Source organism: Mobula birostris, chromosome 12 (genome assembly GCF_030028105.1).
Source record: "Mobula birostris isolate sMobBir1 chromosome 12, sMobBir1.hap1, whole genome shotgun sequence".
Taxonomy (NCBI): domain Eukaryota; kingdom Metazoa; phylum Chordata; class Chondrichthyes; order Myliobatiformes; family Myliobatidae; genus Mobula; species Mobula birostris.
Window position 1 is genome coordinate 34,795,631 of NC_092381.1, and position 21,535 is coordinate 34,817,165.

The 21,535-nt window shown below is 42.2% G+C and overlaps 1 protein-coding gene across 2 annotated transcripts; it reads right to left on the minus strand.

Annotated features, from left to right (window-relative positions):
* Positions 1 to 903: 903 nt before the first annotated feature.
* Positions 904 to 19,819, minus strand: ttc4 (tetratricopeptide repeat domain 4). 2 transcript variants are annotated; one of them, XM_072273586.1, is made up of 10 exons: positions 19,625 to 19,819; positions 17,084 to 17,201; positions 13,501 to 13,662; positions 12,867 to 12,944; positions 7,505 to 7,629; positions 6,489 to 6,575; positions 6,090 to 6,322; positions 2,684 to 2,768; positions 1,584 to 1,666; positions 904 to 1,094 (listed from the first exon to the last, which is right to left on the minus strand). In XM_072273586.1, exons 1-10 carry the CDS (start codon positions 19,730 to 19,732, stop codon positions 998 to 1,000), a joined length of 1,176 nt encoding a protein of 391 aa, XP_072129687.1. In that variant the 5' UTR covers positions 19,733 to 19,819; the 3' UTR covers positions 904 to 997. The 2 variants fall into 2 exon arrangements, with proteins under 2 accessions (XP_072129687.1, XP_072129688.1); XM_072273587.1 differs by having other exon boundaries at positions 19,596 to 19,676.
* Positions 19,820 to 21,535: the final 1,716 nt, after the last annotated feature.

The window sequence follows — 21,535 nt, forward strand, 5'->3', positions numbered from 1 at the left end:
ATTTCCAGCACCTGCAGTAAATCACTTTTGTAATAGAACAATGGTAATTACTTTCAATTTATTCCAGGAACTGTATAAAGGGCCCAGATTGAGAAAATACGAAGGATACATTTCCCTTGACAGAGGGTTCAAAAGAATAGGAAACAGTTATATGGGATGGGGGAGGAAATGAGGATTTATTTTCCCCACAATTAGAGGAGAGAGTATTTGAAACACTGCAAAAGATGTTAGAAATAGAAAGCACCCATATTTAATTAATATGTGCAAGGATACTTGCAGGACTACATCCTTGGTGAATAGTTGTCTCCCGAGTCAAATTCCATAGATACCTGTGTGCAGTAATGAGCACTTAATGAAAAGAAAACTGCAGATACTGAAAATTGCAGCAAACACTCAGCAGGTCAGGTAGTATCTGTGGAAAGATAAACAATGAGACAATAAACAGAGGGAAGAGGGGAATGAATAGGGCAGAGGGAATATCTCTCATAGGCTAAGGCTACAATTGGCATAGGGAGGAGACACTAGTTAATTGGACAGTTAGTGAGAATACACACAACTAAATCTGAAATGCAGAGTTCTAAGTGCTAATGGAGAGTAAAATAAAATTGACCCCTGTCGCCAAAGATGACATACAGAAGTAGCCAGTTTTGGAACAGACAGAGCAAATTACCTGAAAGTTGTAGAATTTGATTTTGAGTCCTTTTGGCAATAATGTACCCAGATAAAGAGGTACTGTTCCAGAGGTGTATAGCAGCATCCTATAAATGCAGACCAGACAGTTCAGTGTGGGAATGGGAGATAAATTAAACCAGTTTTTGGGTGTCCTTGCAGGTGCTCCACACAGTAAACACCCAGTCTGCATTTAATCTCTCCACTGTACAAGAGGACACAGTGAATCACTGCTTCAGCATGAAGGACTGGTTTAGGACCATTTCTTTATTTTCTGCAAGTAGTCAGTTCCCGTTGCAGACTTGATTTAAATACAAATTTACACAATTTAATTTTGAAGATTTTTCCCTGATAGAAAGTCTTCACAGAACGATGAACCTCGAGCCAGAATGATAATTTGTGGATTACCAGCCTTCACAACATATCTAGAGACAACGGTAGAAGTATGGATTAATGCCAAAACCACCATCTTTATCAACATTTTAAATACAGTAAGTCTCAATAGATATTTACGTCTGTCGTATTTAAGAGCCAAGATGCCTGGTGAACTTTCTTTATACGTGAGGCACAGAAGTAGGATTGGGCCATTTTTGGCCCATCAAGTCTGCTCTACCATTCAATTGTGGCTGATTTATTATCTCTCTCAGACCCATTTTCCTACCATGAACTTAGCTCGAATAAGCCCTTTTGGCAATAATGTTTGAAGTTTTAAAGCAAAATTCAAAGGGGCCTAAGTCCAACAGACAATGATCTAATGCATTACACTACTACCTAGCTCTTTCAGATTTGAAATACACATTTCACAGAATATGCAAATGCTTTAAAGCCGGTAAAAACTATTTCATACAAAATTATTTAAGGCAAAAGTGTCAGCAAAGCAGTATATGTGGTTGGAAGATCATCGTTCTACTCACCTGGGATGACTTAACACCTGGCGCAGGGTGCACACTGAGTCCACCAGGAAAAGATCTCCAGACTGCTCATCTTCAAAATACAGCTATAGCCACAAATATTCCAAGCACATTAAATTAATAACATAACTTCAATTATACATTAATATTATCCCTTCCTTGATTTTACAGTACTGTAAGGAATTAGGTTACAGAACTTACAAACAAGCATTCCTTTCTACAGCCTACAGGTCACTACAAGCTCATGCATGCCCTGCAGTCTTGGTTCGTGGGAACTTGTGACAGAATTTGAACTCATTTATGTGTAAACATGCATTACCAAAATGGATCATTATTGACTCAAAGAACATCCCGAAGTACAAAGACTATTGTGTGCTACCTTTTTCAGAATGTGGTTAGCCTCCAAAAATTGAAATAAAACTGTTTCATTAAAAATGTATTACAAGTTTCGTCCTTTAGTTCTGTCAAGTAGCAAAGGATATGAATCTTTTACATTATTTCACTCCAAAATAATTGTATATGAGAATGATACCATCTACCTGATATTTTGCTGAAGACATGCATGCCTTATGTACCAATTCATTTCAAAGACAGACAAATATTATGTGATTTTAGCCAAGCAGCATGTATGTATCTACAAGCTCACATGGTACAGTGGTTTCCTTGGCAGCAAGGATTATGAGAGCCAGTGTTAAAACATAGTTTAGACTTGCAGTTCTTTACTAAATGCATGTTCTGAGGCTACATTTACAGATATGCAAATCATTTTTGCCCCTTCAACTTGAATTTTTCTTTACTTTCTATCCCACACTGCCTGTTTTAAGACATTTCCTGCTTCAAACATAATATGGCAACACTGGGAGCTCTGTAGGGGTCTAGAATTCCTGTTATTAAAATTTGCTGATGAAGTGGATTGCAGTTTAATCAGAAGTAAAAGTTTTCCTTTCTAATTCAGCAATTAAAAGCAAAAATAAATTGATTGCAAGCCACCTAGTGCAAGAAAGTCAAAAGTCCAGACTGGCAATTTTATACAGTCCTACTCCAATTAGATCCAGTACTACTCTCTTATCTGGACAAATTACTAAACACTATTTAAGTCATACCTCCAAATTATTTGGCTCATATTTTTTTTCAGTATCCCAAGGTGGCAAGTTCTCACCAAACATTACCGATAAATGATCAATAAACCTGAAAAGGAATAACTAATGTTAATACAGGTCCACAATCCCTTATCCGAAATCCTTGGGGCCAGTTGCATTTCGGAATTCAGAATTTTTTTGGATTTCAGACCACCCCACGCCCGATACCAAAAATCACGTATGCTCAAGTCCCTTATTTAACCTGTCTCAGTGCGGTGGACTCTAAAGACCCAGCGGCACACCAAACCTACGCACATCCTCCCATATACTTTAAATCATCTCTAGATTACTTATAATACCTAATACAATGTAAATGCTATGTAAATAATTGTTATAGTGTATTGTTTAGGGAATAATGACAAGTAATTTTACTTCCAACAAAAACATTCAATAAAACATAAAAATATACAGCTTCAAACAAACCGAATCAAACACATGGTAAATGACCTATTGGAATAAATGTAGAACGTCACTATCAAACTTCAGAAACTTGTCTTTGTTTATTTAAATCACATATAGTGGTAGTTCCGACACTATTTTCTTCAGTAAGACGCCGCACAGACACACCATGATCAAGCTTCTGCAATAACTCCACTTTCTGCATTATTGATAGAGAAGATTCCTTCTCTTTTTCTCATTGTTACCCATGGGGTAACTGCAGCTTTTTTTGACATTTTCACAGTGAAATTAAACACGAAGTCAACAGTGAACACAAAATGTCAGCGAACAGCAAATGCACGTGTAACCAGTACGAGCGCTGAGCCACAACTGACGTCTGGTGGCCTCTGCTAGCGCTGCCACGTCACACCTGAGTGATGTCAGCTGTTGGCGAGAAAAACTTAGGTTTTCCGAGCTTTTTGGATAAAGGAATGTGCACCTGTAATACATTAAGGCATAAAAATTCACCCTCAAACTTCACAAAAAGATAATTGTGTGAAGGGTGCCAAATGACATGATCACTCAGTATTCACTGTTGATCCATCTCTTGTGGTCTCAGTTCACATTATTTCAAAAATATTTAATGGTTATCAACAACTGCCAGGGATATACTACTTCTAATGTAGCAACACAACCCAAGTCATTCCAATAGAGACAATAACCAAGATAAATTGATGTTATGACACAGGAAAGACCACATATGCTAGACATCTGCAGCAATGCACAAAGGGGCTGGTATCATCTGTGGAAGGGGATGGACAGTCAATGCTTTGGGTCAGGACAGTCAATGCTTTGGGTCAAGACACTCCAACTGGACTGGAAAGAAAGAGCAAAGACAGCTAGTATAAAAAGGTGCAGCAAAAACTCAGGTGATAGGTGGATCCGGATCTGGGGGTGGGGGTGGGGGTGGGGTTGGGGGAGGTAGGGAAAGGCAGATTAGGGAGTGAGGAGAGTGGGAATGGTGTCAAGCTAGGAGATGACAAGTGAACAAAGATGGAATCTGACAAGAGAGGTCAGTTGAGCGTGGAACAAAGGGATAGAGGTGGGGAGGGAGAACCAACGAGAGGAGTGAGTGGTGGGATGGGCGGAGGGAGTGGAAAGACAATGACGGGTCAGGTGGATTGGGAGAAAGAAAAGCAAAAGGCAGCAGTTAACAGAAATTTGAGAATTGGATGTTGTTAAAATGCTCAAGGAGATCCGTTTTTTTTTGAGAATGATGTAATGGTCTTTTGGAAGTCACCTGATGTGATTTTCCCGCCGATGTGAGGTCACGTGATGCCATGTGCCCCGTGACTATATAAGGGTCGACCCAGGTGACGCAGTTAGTTTTTGAGTTTGTAGATTTCCAGGTAGAATGTGTTGTGCCTCCGTTTCTGTTGCGTGTTTGCTTTTGTGAGGCAGTTTCATTTTTAAAACGGAAGGTGTTCTCTTACAAGCTATTGTATTATTGGACTGGGAATTTGTGGCTGGAAGTGCCAATATACTCAATTCCGACAGTTTTGAAGGGAGAGTGAAGAATTCATCGAAGTGAAGGGTTGAGAGAAGTCGGCATCGTTTGGCAGTTTAATAAAGAATCGACCTTATTGAGTCTTCGTTGGAGAGAACCTGCATCGAGATAACTCTTGCAAAAGGGCAATGAGTTCATGCAAAAAGGTGCTCTCTCTCTCTAAAGGAATTTAAGGTCAGTCGATTTAAACTGTTTATTTTCAGCATCGGGAATCCTGTGGACAGAACTAGCAGTAAAAGTGCATCCGTGAAGAAATCCTTCTCCAGAGAAGTCTCTCCCAATTGAATGTGTAAAACTGTTGGATTTTCGAAGTTATCGCTTTAAGAACTATATCTGATTGTATCGCTTTAAGAACTGTTTTCGCATTTAACGCTTTAAGAACCAGGGCCGAGTGGAGTTGGTGAACAGCTGCGTACCTGTTAACCTCCGGTTAAAGTTTTCCTTTTTTTTTCCTTTATCGTTTATACGTGTTTAGTAAATGTTTGGTTGTTTTATCTAACCTGTCTCGATTGATATTCATTGTTGCTGGTTACGTAACAATGTTCATGCAGGTTGGAAATTACCTAGAAGGTAGGAGGTGCTGCTCCTTTAATTTGCATTTAGCCTTGGCTTGCAGTGGAGAAGGCCATGGCCACGGACACACACATAGTTGTGGGCGTGGGAAGTAGAATGAAAATGCTGGCCATCAGAGCGTGGCTGGCAAAGCAGATGGTGCAAATGTGCTCAATGAAGAGGTTCCCCATATCTGTATCCAGTCTCCCTAATATAAATGGACTGAGGGGATTCACACGTAAGAAACTGCCTCACCTGGAAGGGCTATTTAAAACCCTGGATAATGGCGAGGGAGGAAGTATAAGGGCACTTCCTACAACTACAGGGACGAGTGCCTTGGGAGAAACAACTGGACAAGGGAGTCACAGAGTGATCCCTGCAGAAAGCAAAGAGGGGAAGCTGTGCTTGGTGGTGGTATCCTGCCGGAGAAGGCCGAAGTTGCAAAGAATGTTAAATTGGATGCATACACTGGTGGGGTGACAGGAAAAAAACTAGGGGAACACCATCCCTGTTATGCCTGAGGGAGGGCATGGGATGAGGGCAGAAGTGCAGGATTATAGAAGAGATCCAAGTGAGAGCTCCCACAAAAGAAAACAAGGCTCCCTGTTGCCCCAACACACAAGAACTAACACAGCTGTGTGCACACAATATACTCAATAAGGAGGAAAATAATTTGCAAGTAGGTGTTGCTCATTCACACAAGAGTTGTCAGTGTGCAGTCCTTATAAAATGTGAATGAGTGACTACACACCAAATTAATTCCACACCCCCACCACCACTATCATACTTAAATCACAACAGATAACTCTACTCTCAAAAGGTTAATGGCATCACTCCTTAAAAATGAAAAGGAAGCTTATCTTTAATACTTACCGGGCATCTTCGTGAAAAGCTGAGATGAAATCCATTTGTTCACACTCTGGATATAGGAACAGTACAGGCCAATGTAAGCTGCCATTTTCATCCAGGTGCACTACCTGGCCGCACTCAGCACTTACTCCATTGTGCAGTGTCCTTAATATGCTGTCACCCTCCTTTTCATCACCTTCATCGTCAGAGTTTTGACTTAACAGTTCTGGAGGCTGAAATAATTTGATATTTCTTTCCTATAGGGCATTAAAAAGGCAATTAAAACAAAGCAAAGTATGGAAATGCATAATTACATCATTTATCAGGAAGTATATCAAAAGATCAGATACTTAAGACATGTACAATGTGAAACTTGCATTTAATTTTAAACATATTGCCTATTCATTTTTCCAAGTTTCCTACCTGGATGGCTTTCAGTAAAGCCTCTGCTTGCACTCGTTCCTTTTTCCCCTTCAACTTTGCCTTCCTTAGATTACGCTCTTCAACACGCTATCAAAATAAATTGCATCGGTAATTTAACACTAGATGGCATAATCAGTCAGAAAATAACCTGACCTTTGGGTTTAACATCAATTAAAAAATGGTGGCTTAAATTCAACCGGCACCTACAATTTTTTTTTAGGATTTTTGCATGTTAAGAATCTGCACGAGTTTCCTGCTGAGCAAAGTATTGCAGCACAAACCACTCTGATATTATAAAGTCATGCAAGAACTTCACAAATTTTATCAGCTAGCATGTTCCAAGTCAGCAAGGTCATTGCTGCCCTGCAGAACTACATACATTTAGTAGCCACTTTATAAAGTACCTGCTGGCCACTGAGTATATATTGATGGTCTTCTGCTGCTTTAGCCCATCCACTTCAAGGATCAACATGTTGTGTTCTCAGAGATGCCATTTTGCACTGCTCCATTGTAACAGGTGGATATTTGAGTTACTGTCACCATACTGTCAACCAGTTTGGCCATTCTACTCTGACCTTTCTCATTAACAAGGCATTTGCTGCCCACAGAACTGCTGTTCACTGGATTTTTTTTTGATTTCACACCATTCTCTGTAAACTTTAAAGACTGTTATGTGTGAAAATCACAGGAGATCAGCAGTTTCTGAGATACTCAAACCACCCTGTCTGGCACCAACAATCATTCCACAGTCAAAGTCAATTTCTTCTCCGTTCTGATGTTTGGTCTAAACAGCAACTGAACCCCTTGACCATGTTTGCATGGTTTTATGTATTGACTTGCTACCACATGATTGGCTGATTAGATGTTTGCATTAATGAGCAGGTGTATAGTACCTAATAAAGTGGCCAGTGAGTGTACATTCTTGTTACCAGAGATAGTATGTTGAATTGACGATATCTCCTGCATTCAGAACCACCTAATAACAGTACTTCTTATAGTCAATGTCTAACACATACCTTCTGTTTATCAGCTTTGGCCCTCAGTTCAATAAGTTGTTTTTCTTTTGGCTCAAGCTGGAGGCCTTCATCACACCAAGCTATTACACTACTGTAATTCTTAAGTTCAGCGTAGCAAAGAACTCCTGTCAAAATAAGAATCAAAATTTAAGGCTTTAGAATAAATAACAAAATCATTGTGTAAAAGATTATTACCAATCAGAAAATCATTTTGAAACATTATGAAATCAAAACAAGTTGCACTACTTTTAATTATCAATGTGCAGTCACACAGATATTCACCAAAATAAATGGTTCTCGAACAAAAAGCAATTTTTAGTATTGTTCAGGTGAAACAATGAATGACAATTGAAAAGGGGAAGGAATGGGAATCAGCCAGCACAGTCCTGGTAGGTTTTGTGCGGCACCACTTTATTCAAATATTTCTGATTGAAGCCTTGTTCACTTTTTTTAAATTATAACATTTTGTAGAAACAAATAAGGAGGATACGATTAAACTAGAGCAGGTGCAGAGAAGATTAAAAGGGAGGTTGCTGAAATGGAGGGCTTGAGTTCCAAGGAGAGATTGGATACGCTGGGACTGTCTTTCCTAGAGCAAAGGCAGCTGAGAAGTGACCGTATAGACTTCCATAAATTATGAGGATAGATAGTCATATTATTTTCCCAGGGTAGGTGAGTCTAAAGTAATAGGTGAGAGTGGACACATTTTTAAGGGATTTGAATTATAGAGACAAACAGCATGGAAACAAGCCTTTCTGTCCAACTCATCCCTACTGCTTGTGTTGCCCAGTGAGCTTATCCCATCTGCCTGTTTGTCCTATAGCCCTCTAAATCTCTCCTAACTATACACCTAGCAGCATTTAAAAACTATCTGAATAAGGTGCCTGCCTCAAACACTATTTCAGACAGCCCATTCCAAATAAGCACCACCCATTGTGTGATAAAGCTGGCCCTTAAGTCCCTTTTAAATCTCTTGTGTCTGATCTAAAACCTATGCCTTCTTGTTTTTTACACCTTCTCCCTGGGGGAGAAAAAAAACTACATGCTTTCATCTTGTCTATGCACCTCATGATCTTACGTTCCTCTATGAAATCACATCCCAATCTCCTCCACTCTAGGGAACAAAATCCCAGTCTATACACAATCCTCCCTCCCCAAAAATTCAGGCAATATCCTGGTAAATATTTGCTGCACTCTTTTTTAGTTTAGTAACACCTTTCCTATAACAGTGTAACCAAAACTATACACAATGTTCTAAGTGTGGCTTCACCAACATATTATGAAACTGCAACTCCTATACTGAATGCCCTGACTGAAAGAAGGGTGGTGGGTACATACAAATGTAGAATTAACCTCCATAGGAGGTGGCAGAGGCATGTACAGTTACAACACTTAAAAATCAATTCAACATGTTCACAGATATGAAAGGTTTCGAAGCATATGGGTCAAACACAGGCAAGTGGGATTGGCTTTGATAGATCACTGTCACTGTGGATAACTTGGGCCAAAGAGCTTGTTTCGGTGCTGAATAACTCTCTGAATCTAAAACAAACTGTGGAATAAAACACTGCTACACAAGTAATTACCAGTCAATATTTCAGGGCACTACAGATTTTTGGAGCTGTACTGTGCCATTGTGGAATTTGTGTTCACTCTTCTGGTTCACCACTTATGGAGTTCTCAATAATATTCCTGTTTTTACTAGAGTGGAAAAAGAAACTGTAAAAATGCTTCCAAGCAGTCATTGTGGACTTAAAGACTAAAGGGAAGGGACAAAAAGAACACAAAACCTGTTTTCGAAGCTTTTGCAGCTCCTAGCAGATAACCAAGACAATACTAGTAAAAAAAAACTAGGTTATAGGCGACACACATCAAAGTTGCTGGTGAACGCAGCAGGTCAGGCAGCATCTCTAGGAAGAGGTGCAGTCCACGTTTCAGGCCGAGACCCTTCGTCAGGACTAACTGAAGGAAGAGTGAGTAAGAGATATAAAACTGGGAGGGGGAGGGGGAGATCCAAAATGATGGGAGGAGAGGGAGGGATGGAGCCAGGAGCTGGACAGGTGATTGGCAAAAGGGATATGAGAGGATCATGGGACAGGAGGTCCGGGGAGAAAGAAAAGGGGGGGGGGGACCCAGAGGATGGGCAAGGGGTATAGTGAGAGGGACAGAGGGAGAAAAAGGAGTGAGAGAAAGAATGTGTGTATATAAATAACAGATGGGGTACCAGGGGGAGGTGGGTCATTAGCAGAAGTCAGATAAGTCAATGTTCATGCCATCAGGTTGGAGGCTACCCAGATGGAATATAAGGTGTTGTTCCTCCAACCTGAGTGTGGCTTCATCTTTACAGGCCGTGGATAGACCTATCAGAATGGGAACGGGGTGTGGAATTAAAATATGTGGCCACTGGGAGATCCTGCTTTCTCTGGCGGACAGAGCGTAGGTGTTCAGCAAAACGATCTCCCAGTATGCGTCGGATCTCGCCAGTATATAGAAGGCCACATCGGGAGCACTGGACACAGTATATCATCCCAGCCGACTCACAGGCGAAGTGTCGCCTCATCTGGAAGGACTGTCTGGGGCCCTGAATGGTGGTAAGGGAGGAAGTGTAAGGGAATGTGTAGCACTTGTTCTGCTTACAAGGATAAGTGCCAAGAGGGAGATCAGTGGGGAGGGATGGGGGGGACGAATGGACAAAGGAGTCGCGTATGGAGCCATCCTTGCAGAAAGCGGGTGGGGGGGGGAGGGAAAGATGTGCTTAGTGGTGGGATCCTGTTGGAGGTGGCGGAAGTTACGGAGAATAATATGTTGGACCCGGAGGCTGGTGAGGTGGTAGGTGAGGACCAGGGGAACCCTATTCCTAGTGGGGTGGCGGGAGGATGGAGTGAGAGCAGATGTGCATGAAATGGGGGAGATGCGTTTGAGAGCAGAGTTGATAGTGGAGGAAGGGAAGCCCCTTTCTTTAAAAAAAGGACATCTCCCTCGTCCTGGAATGAAAAGCCTCATCCTGAGCGCAGATGCGGCGGAGACGGAGGAATTGCAAGAAGGGGATGGCATTTTCGCAAGAGACAGGGTGAGAAGAGGAATAGTCCAGATAGCTGTGAGCGTCAGTAGGCTTATAACAGACATAACTAGATAAGCTGTCTCCAGAGATAGAGACAGAAAGATCTAGAAGGGGGAGGGAGGTGTCGGAAATGGACCAGGTAAACTTGAGGGCAGGGTGAAAGTTGGAGGCAAAGTTAATAAAGTCAACGAGCTCAGCATGCGTGCAGGAAGCAGTGCCAATGCAGTCATCGATGTAGTGAAGGAAAAGTGGGGGACAGATATCAGAATAGGTACGGAACATAGATTGTTCCACAAAGCCAACAAAAAGGCAGGCATAGCTCGGACCCATGTGGGTGCCCATAGCTACACCTTTAGTTTGGAGGAAGTGGGAGGAGCCAAAGGAGAAATTATTAAGAGTAAGGACTAATTCCGCTAGACAGAGCAGAGTGGTGGTAGAGGGGAACTGATTAGGTCTGGAATCCAAAAAGAAGTGGAGAGCTTTGAGACCTTCCTGATGGGGGATGGAAGTATATAGGGACTGGACATCCATGGTGAAAATAAAGCGGTGGGGGCCAGGGAACTTAAAATCATTGAGAAGTTTAAGAGCGTGAGAAGTGTCATGAACATAGGTAGGAAGGGATTGAACAAGGGGGGATAAAACCGTGTCGAGGTATGCAGAAACGAGTTCGGTGGGGCAGGAGCAAGCTGAGACAATAGGTCTGCCAGGACAGGCAGGTTTGTGAATCTTGGGTAGGAGGTAGAAACGGGAAGTGCAAGGTGTGGGAACTATAAGGTTGGTAGCAGTGGATGGGAGACTATAAGGTTGGTAGCAGTTGACATTATTAACTTTGCCTCCAACTTTCACCCTGCCCTCAAGTTTACCTGGTCCATTTCCGACACCTCCCTCCCCTTTCTAGATCTTTCTGTCTCTATCTCTGGAGACAGCTTATCTACTGATATCTACTATAAGCCTACTGACTCTCACAGCTATCTGGACTAATCCTCTTCTCACCCTGTCTCTTGCAAAAATGCCATACCCTTCTCGCAATTCCTCCGTCTCCGCCGCATCTGCTCTCAGGATGAGGCTTTTCATTCCAGGACGAGGGAGATGTCCTCCTTTTTTAAAGAAAGGGGCTTCCCTTCCTCCACCATCAACTCTGCTCTCAAACGCATCTCCCCCATTTCACGTACATCTGCTCTCACTCCATCCTCCCGCCACCCCACTAGGAATAGGGTTCCCCTGGTCCTCACCTACCACCCCACCAGCCTCTGGGTCCAACATATTATTCTCCGTAACTTCCGCCACCTCCAACGGGATCCCACCACCAAGCACATCTTCCTCCCCCCCCCAACTTTCTGCAAGGATCGCTCCCTACGCGACTCCCTTGTCCATTTGTCCCCCATCCCTCCCCACTGATCTCCCTCCTGGCACTTGTAAGCGGAACAAGTGCTACACATGCCCTTACACTTCCTCCCTTACCACCATTCAGGGCCCCACAGTCCTTCCAGGCGAGGCGACACTTCACCTGTGAGTCAGCTGGGGTGATATACTGCATCCTGTGCTCCCGATGTGGCCTTCTATATATTGGCAAGACCCGACGCAGACTGGGAGATCGTTTTGCTGAACACCTACGCTCTGTCCGCCAGAGAAAGCAGGATCTCCCAGTGGCCACACATTTTAATTCCACATCCCAATCCCATTCTGACATGTCTATCCACGGCCTCCTCTACTGTAAAGATGAAGCCACACTCAGGTTGGAGGAACAACACCTTACATTCCGTCTGGGTAGCCTCCAACCTGATGGCATGAACATTGACTTCTCTAACTTCCGCTAATGCCCCACCTCCCCCTCATACCCCGTCCATTATTTATACATACACATTCTTTCTCTCACTCTCCTTTTTCTCCCTCTGTCCCTCTGACTATACCCCTTGCCCATCTTCTGGGTTCCCCCCACCCCTTTTCCTTCTCCCTGGGCCTCCTGTCCCATGATCCTCTCATATCCCACCTGTCGAGCTCTTGGCTCCATCCCTCCCCCTCCGGTCTTCTCCTATCATTTTGAATCTCCTCTCCCCCTCCCACTTTTAAATCTCTTACTAGCTCTTTCTTCAGTTAGTCCTGACGAATGGTCCCGGCCTGAAACGTGGACTGTACCTCTTCCTAGAGATGCTGCCTGACCTGCTGCGTTCACCAGCAACTTTGATGTGTGTTGCTTGAATTTCCAGCATCTTGAGAATTCCTCGTGTTAGGTTATAGGCCATACTTCTCCTTGGAAGGGATGGGAAGAAAAATAAAACAAAACGATTACTACAATCCTACCTCTGATTATTGCTTTCAAATGATTTGGTTTCAGTTTCCGAGCTGCAATCACGTCATTTAATGCTGATCGATTATTACCTGGAGACAGAATATCAAATCTAGTATTATTTTTCACTTTGTTTTCTCCTTACCAACTAGCAGCCAGTACTGAGTGAATTCTCTTGAAGAAAAAAAATACATAACCAGCTATCATCTTCTTAGCTGAGCCTTCTAATTTATGTCTTGTTATTATTTTGAGAGCTAATTTTGTAGTAGAGTAATGCTTAAAATGTATTGCCTCACCTTACTCAACTGCATTATAAAACAATTCTATTAAACACAAGTATTATTGCTTCTACTCCAAGTAAGATTACTAGCTTTATGAACAGACTGTCAGGGATTTTAATGGTCTGTTTGTGTTGCAACTTCTTTCTCATTTTTATGGTTTTAATAACAAATCATTAATTTAGTCTGCAAACACTTGTTCATGAAGAAATAAAATTCAGCCCAAAACCCATCAACACTCAAAACTTGAATCACATTACTCTAATCCCAATCAATTCTAAATCTAAATCCTCTGTGTTGAGCTTCTAAATAAATCATTCATCCTAGTCATGTTCCCTCCATGGACTTGCAAAGTACCAACAAGTCATACCCAAGTAAAACTGTGCTGCGGCTCTGTTTGTATAAAGTATAACATTTAGCTCCATGTCAGAGCATTTCCTCTTCAGACCCTCTGTATAAGAGACGACTGCTTTTTTATAATTCTTTTCCTTGAAGTACTGGTTTCCTTCATTCTTGTATGTTTTTGCAAGTTCTGTAAAACATCATTTAGGAACGCGTTACACTATGTAAATATAGTAAGATCATCATTCAGACCCATTATAGACAAATCTGATCAATTGATTAATTTTGCAAGGACAACAAACAGTTTCAAAGAACAGAGAACAGTACAGCACAGGAACGTGGCCCTTTGCCCTATGACATCTGCGCCACTCATGGTATCAATCCAAACTAATCTCATCTGCCTCTTAAACATTGCTATCTTATCTGCTGGTCCCACCAGGCAGTGCATTTCAGACAACTACCACACTACGTAAAAAAAAAATCTTGCCCTGCAAATCTCCTTTCAATTTTCCTCCCTCTCATCTTAAACCTATGCCCTCTACTGTTTGATATTTCCAGCCTAGAACATTCTACCCCATCTATGAATCTTAAAAGGTTTTATATTTCTATCAGGTCACTCTCAGTTTCCAACTCTCCAGAGTAGACAGTCCAACTGTGTCCAACCTTTCTTTGTAGCCAATAATCTGCAATCCAGGCAACATCCTGTGAACATCTTCTGCCACCGTTCAAATGCACCCAAGTTCTTCTTATTGCAATGGTAACCAGAACTGTACAATGCCAGTTTTATACTCAATTCCTCAATGAAAGTGACTAGAATGCCAATATTTCTACCACCATCCCTGTTCCCACTTTCAGTGGACATGTACCCCAAGATCCCATCATTCACAGTCCCAAGGGTCCTGCTGTTGTCTTTACTCTTATATCTGAATTCCCAAAATGCATTATCTCACACTTGCCGGTATTAAACCCTATCCACTATTTCTCTTACCACAATTGTAACCCGTCTATATCCAACTGAATCTTCTCAATATCCACAACTTTGCCAACTCTTGTGTCATCTGTAAAGCTTTAATCAGCCGATCAGTACTTTTGAACAGATTATTTATATAACAGAAGTCCCTTACTTCACAGTGGAAGATATCTGCAGTATACTGGACATTCAAGACTGTCAGGGAAGTGAAGTATGTGCAGTGAAAATTACGACTGAGAAGGTGCTCAGGAAGCTTAATGGTCTGAGGGTGGATAAATCTCCTGGACCTGATGGAATGCACCCTCGGGTTCTGAAGGAAGTAGCTGGAGAGATTGAGGAGGCAATAACAATGATCTTTCAAGAATCGATAGATTCTGGCATTGTACTGGATGACTGGAAAATTGGAAATGTTACTCTGCTCTTTAAGAAGGGTGGGAGGCAGCAGAAAGGAAACTATAGACCTGTTAGCCTGACATTAGTGGTTGGGAAGTCGTTGGAATCGATTGTTAGGGATAAGATTACAGAGTACCTGGAGGCACATGACAAGATAGGTCAAAGCCAGCATGGTTTCCTGAAAGGAAAATCCTACCTCACTAACCTACTGCAATTTTTTGAGGAAATTACAAGCAGGGTAGACAAAGGAGATGCAGTAGGTGTGGTGTACTTGGATCTTCAGAAGGCCTTTGACAAGGTGCTGCACATGAGGCTGCTTAACAAGATAAGAGCCCATGGAATTACAGGGGAGTTACTAGCATGGGTGGAGCTTTGACTGATCGGCAGAAAACAGAGAGTGGGAATAAAGGGATCCTGTTCTGGCTGGCTGCCGGTTACCAATGGAGTTCCACAGGGGTCAGTGTTTGGACCACTGCTTTTTACAATATATGTCAATGATTTGGACTATGGGACTAATGGATTTGCGGCTGAATTTGCCGATGATACAAAGATAGGTGGAGGAGCGGGTAGTGTTGAGGAAACAGAGAGCCTGCAGAGAAGTTTAGCGGAATGGGCAAAGAAGTAGCAAATGAAATACAATGTTGGAAAGTGTATGGTCATGCACTTTGGTGGAAGAAATAAACGGGCAGACTATTATTTAGATGGGGAGAGAATTCAAAATGCAGAGATGCAAAGGGACTTGGGAGTCCTTGTGCAGGATACCATAAAGGTTAACCTCCAGGTTTAGTCATTGGTGAAGAAGGCAAATGCAATGTTGGCATTCATTTCTAGAGGTATAAAATATAAGAGCAGGGATGTGATGTTGAGGGTCTATAAGGCACCCGTGAGACCACACTTAGGGTACTGTGTGCAGTTTTGGGCTCCTTATTTTAGAAAGGATATACTGACATTAGAGAGGGTTCAGAGAAGATTCACAAGAATGATTCCAGGAATGAAAGGGTTACCGTATGAGGGACGTCTGGCAGCTCTTGGGCTGTATTCCCTGGAGCTCAGGAGAATGAGGCAGGATCTCATAGGAACATTCCGAATGTTAGAAGGCCTGAACAGATTAGATATGGCAAAGTTATTTCCCATGGTAGGGGAGTCCAAGACAAGAGGGCATGACTTCAGGATTAAAGAATGTCCATTTAGAACAGAGATGCAGAGAAATTCCTTTAGTCAGAGGGTGATAAATCTGTGGAATTTGTTGCCACGAGTGGCTGTGGAGGCTAAGCCATTGGGTGCAGTTAAGGCAGAGATAGATAGGTTCTTGATTAGCCAGGCCATCAAAGGGTATGGGGAGAAGGCAGGGGAGTGGGGATGACTGGAAGAATCAGATCAGCCCATGATTGAATGGCAGTCAGACTTGACGGGCCGAATGGCCTGCCTCTGCCCCTATATCTTATGGTCTTATGACCCCTGAATCACAAACACAGATCAGGGATCCGTCACAAACCTCCTGAAAGAGAATCATCCCTCTGTTTTATAAGACTAAGTCACTAGGGATCTCATGTTACTTAATATTCTTGACCTTGACAAATGATTTAATGAAGTTCAGGTAAACAAGTCACTACCCTACCTCAATCAACTTTGACACTTCCTCAAACAAAACTCAATTAAGTTTGAAAGACAACAACTCCCCCGCGCAAAGCCATGCTGACTATCCCAAGTAAGTTTATGCTTTTCTAAATGCAACTAAATCCTCTTTCTCAGAATTTTCTTCAATAATTTCCCTCCCACTAGGCCTCTTATTTCCTGGACGGTCCCCATTGCCCTTCTTAAAGCAACAACATTGGCTATTCTCCAGTCTACTGGTACCTTGTCCATGATTAAAGAGAATACAAGGATCTCTGTTAAGACCCCAGCAATCTCGTTCATTTCAAGGGTTGGCCTGAGAGTCCTCTCAATATTTCTGCATGAGTTTTATGGTTCTAACATTATCGACATTAAAGAAATGTAATTAAATTGAAGCTAAGGTGATTACCTTCTTTCTATTATTTGGAAAAGATACATTGAATATAGTTGAAAGAGTACAGCTTAGAAAATTTATCATTTTACTGGCTTTGTGTAGAATACAGAATAACTTGTCATTGATAGAAAAACTTTATTCAGGGTATAACATTTTCTATGAGGAAGTAATGAGTCATTGTTCTTCACTGAGGAAATTTAGAATTTTGAATAAGTTTTATTTTGTATATTTTGCACGTACCTTCTGGAGATTGATCCTCATCGTACAATATAGTTTGGATGCAGGCAAGTTCTGGATGCTCCATAGGATCAAGTTCTTCTGGTGCCTTTTTCATAAACATTGGAATTTTGTCAAACTCCTTGATGGGAAAAATTATACGGATATGATTAAAACCAAGCCCTTAGTTTCCTGCTACTGATATTCTTTTCTTGATCCAGGTTGCTACGTGGAGAAATTGAGATGACAGGGGTCTCCTATTTTTGATCACAATTTGCATATAATATGCAAAGTTAGCTCTATTCTCACGGCAAACGGAAACCTTTTCACTTTTATCAACAAGGTAAGATTTCCATACTTTATCGGAAGTAGTATAAAGATGGGTATTTTAACAATGAAGGAAGTGCAGTATTTTATTTTAAATTGAAATTTAATATGAAGACCGATTCTCTGGTTAAAAAAAAATTGGTGTTTGGCTCTCTCAATATCCCAAGGTGTCACTAATAAAGAATGGAAAGGATCATGAGGTGGTTGAAGGTTAGAACTACCAGTAATCCTATGGAAGCTGTCAGCAGATAATTCATAGTGACAAAGATATTCCAGAGGCAATGGCTGGAGATCTTCTGGACTCAATTATACAGGCAAGAACTGAAGTAACAAAGTTAGTTCCAATGAACTCTATATTCAATAAAGAGTTTTCAACTGCTTTATAAAAGTAGGCAGAAATGTCATGGAGAAGTTTAAAAAATACAGTTAAGATGGAGATGATCTAATTTGTGATTTTGATTAGGATTGTGCTGTTAAAGCAGTAGAAAACTGATTGGAGAAATTTGGATCTGGAGTGATGGGAAAGGTAGTGGCCATGGATTTTGATCTAAATAGTATGTTCAACAACCAATAGGGAAAGAAATTTGGAAACAGAATAATCAGTTGCAAGACCAGTGTTTTTTTTGTTTTGTATTTGCCATTTGTTGTCTCTTGCACATCAGTTGCTGTCCATACTACTGGGGGCAGTCTTTCATTGATCCTACTGTATATCTTATGTTTACTGTGATTGTCCACAAGAAAATGAATCTCAGGGTTGTATATGGTAACATCTATGTATTTTGATAATAAATTTACTTTAAACTGGATTCCTTCCAGGTGATTTTTCAGTTTCACAACAGCCCATGTCATTCACTTGAATTTTGTTGCTATCGGAAGGTAAGCAATATTAAGTATTGTGTTGTTTTCATGTTAACTTATTTTCTACCAACTAAATGTGCTCTTAAACATTACTATTCCTTTCTCTGATCATTTTTAAATTATTCAAGCTTCAAATTCCTTGGTGTCCATATTTCTGATAATCTCACCTGGTCCCTGAACTCCTCCATCCTGATCAAAAAGGTGCAACAGCGCCTTTATTTCCTGTGGAGCATCAAGAAAGCTCACCTCTGTCCCAGGATACTGACGGACTTTTACCACTGTACCATTGAGAGCATACTCACCAACTACATCTCAGTATGGTATGGCATTGTCCCCTATCGGACCGCAAAGCTGAAAACTGCCCAGCGGATTATCGGCACCCAATTGCCCACCATTGAGAACATCTACCATAAACGCTGCCTGGGCAGGGTGAAAAGCATTATCAAGGATGCATCTCACCCTAACCATGGACTTTTTAACTCTCCTCCCATCCGGTAGGGGCTACAGGAACCTCCGCTCCCGCACCAGCAAGCTCAGGAAGAGCTTCTTCCTTGAGGCTGTGACCCTGCTGAACCTCACATCACAGCGCTAAGCAGTATTGCACCCATATTGTACTGTCTCAGTACTTTTATACTTGTGTGCTGTAGCACTTACTTTTTATTCGCAGTTATTTTGTAAATAACACTATTCTTTTGCACTTCTGGTCAGATGCTAATTGCATTTCATTGGCTTTGTATCCGTACTCGGCACAATGACAAATTAAGTTGAATCTAATCAAGTCAAATCATTCTCAACAGTCCATCAGGGTATCGTTGTATCGTTGCTGACGACTAATTATTCTCTGAAAATCACAGACAATGTGAAACAGTGAAGCTGGGTCACATCTTCCACCAGCTGAGATTTAGTTGCGTCTCGGAGGGGCAGCGGAAGAGTGACCTGAACACCCTATCAGGCTATGCGCAAGGATGCTGAGGCCGACACGGATCAAGTCTTATCCGGCTACAATCACCGGCATTTAGATACCTAAGCGGCTCTATGGCTTGGTTGTCAGGAAGTTTTGGACCTTGGTAACATTTCATCTCAAAGAATTCCGACAATACTGAAAATCAAAAACCGCCACTATTTGCAGAACATGCAATCACTGTAACTTGTTATAATCCTGAAGTCAGGCCATCTACAAAACGCTAACAAGTTACAAGCCATCGCCGATGATTTTACAGTAGTATTTCAAACCCTTTTGTACCAGTATTTCTAAACATGAAATTCTGCATTGTTTGAAACGCTATTCGGCCCCTCGTTTCTACCGCACCATTCAGTATGATGATCGTTGAAAAGAAAATCACATCCTCACATATTCCTGGCCAGTTCTCCAAATCCCACCTCTTCCCAATTATCCTCGTTGAAACCATCTTTGTACTTCTTCCCCTTGAACTGTTCGATGAACTCGTCCATGCCATCCTCCTCCTCCGGAACAGTCGCAGAAGCCATCGCGGCCCAAGCAGGACGTCCACGGATAATACACTGGAGATTAGGCAGTTGGTCCCATTCAGGAAAGCGTGCTTCCGGTTGCACCGCCCCGTATCTCGTTCCCCGTGGCCCCGGACTCCAGTTCCGACCCGCAACGACGCTAATGATTAGTACCGTATCGATGGGCAAGTACAGTACGTGATGGTGTGAAATGTGTGACACTCCTTTAATAGAACCGACTACAGTGTGCAAATTAACACCGTAAACTCCGCGTAGCGCTAAAGAATAGTAATGACAATTTACGAACTGTTATAAAGTAAATAAGTTGAAATTGGTTTATCAGTATCGCATGTACCAATATACAGTTAAATGCGTGTCCTGCATAATGTTCATACAGATCAAATCATTACATAATGTATGGGGTTAGAACAAGGTAAAACAATGCAGAATAAACTGTAACAACTACAGAGAAACACACACACACACACACACACACACAATGCTGGAAGACCTTGGCAGGTCAGGCAGTATCTATGGAGGCAAATAAAACAGTCGACCTTTCCGAGACCCTTCATCCAATAAGTGTCTGGTGTTTCTCAGCTATAGATAAAGTGCAGTACAGGTAAACAGTAAAATTCAAGATCATAATGAGGTAGATTGTGAGGTCTATAATCTACTTGATCACACTAGGGAACCACTTAAAAGTCTTATAACAATGCTGGGTGTGGTCTTAAGGCTGCTGTACCTCCTCGATGATGGTAGTACTGAGAAAACAGCGTGGCCCAGATGGTGAGAGTCTTTAGTGATGGATGCCGCCTAATTAAGGCACCACCTCTTGAAAATGTCCTTGACGGTGGGGAGAGTTATGCCTGTTATGGAGATGGCTGAGTCTATAACCCTCTTTTGATCCTGTCTGTTGGAGCCTCCATATTATTTGCCAATGGAAATCTCGCATGCAATTGTGGTTGTTGTGTACATCCCTCCCTCTGTCAACCCTACGTCAGCGTGTAACATCATTTACACCGTCATAGCCAGATCACAAACCCAGCACCCGAGTGCCCTCATTACCATCTCGGGTGACTTCAACCATGTTACCATGGCTAGAACACTGCCCAACTTCACGCAGTAGGTGAGCTGTACAACCAGAGGGGAGAGGACTCTGGATTTGATGTACGCTAACTTTAAGGGTGCATACAGCTCCTCTCCCCTCCCCCCATTGGGAAGGTCAGATCACAACCTGGTGCATCTAAAACCCTGCTACGTGCAGAGTAAGAGTAAACCTGCTACCTCGAGGACAGTGAGGAAATGGTCGGAGGAGGCTTATGAGGCGCTCCAGGGTTGTTTTGAGGTGACAGATTGGCAGGCACTCTGTGAGCCACATGGAGAGGATATTGATGGGCTCACAGAGTGCATCACTGATTACATCAACTTCTGTGTGGACTGTAATGTTCTGACAAGAACTGTCCTTTGTTATTCAAATAACAAGCCATTGGTAACAAAGGACATTAAGGACATCCTGAACGCTAAAAGGAGGGCGTTTAGAGATGGAAATAGGGAGGAGCTGAGGGCAATACGGAGGGACCTGAAAGCCAGGATCAGGGAGGCTAAAGACAGGTACAGGAGGAAGCTTGAGTGAAAGCTCCAGCAGAACAACATGAGAGAGGTCTGGAGTGGGATGAACACCATCACTGGGTTCCGGCAAACTAGCTACAGGGGAGATGAAGGCAGTGTGGACAGGGCCAACGAACTTAACCTGTTCTTTAACAGATTTGACATTGTGACCCCTGCCCATCCCCCACATGAGCCATCTGTTGTCAGCCCCCA

What these genes read in the sequence shown, in the direction of transcription:
- ttc4 (XM_072273586.1), bottom strand. Translation starts at nt 19,732, where the DNA reads ATGGCTTCTGCGACTGTTCCGGAGGAGGAGGATGGCATGGACGAGTTC. An exon ending in TGAGGATCAATCTCCAGAAG is followed by an intron (nt 13,663 to 17,083) that starts GTACGTGCAAAA and finishes GATGTTTTACAG; the next exon opens with AACTTGCAAAAACATACAAG. An exon ending in GCTTTTCACGAAGATGCCCG is followed by an intron (nt 2,769 to 6,089) that starts GTAAGTATTAAA and finishes ATTCCTTTTCAG; the next exon opens with GTTTATTGATCATTTATCGG.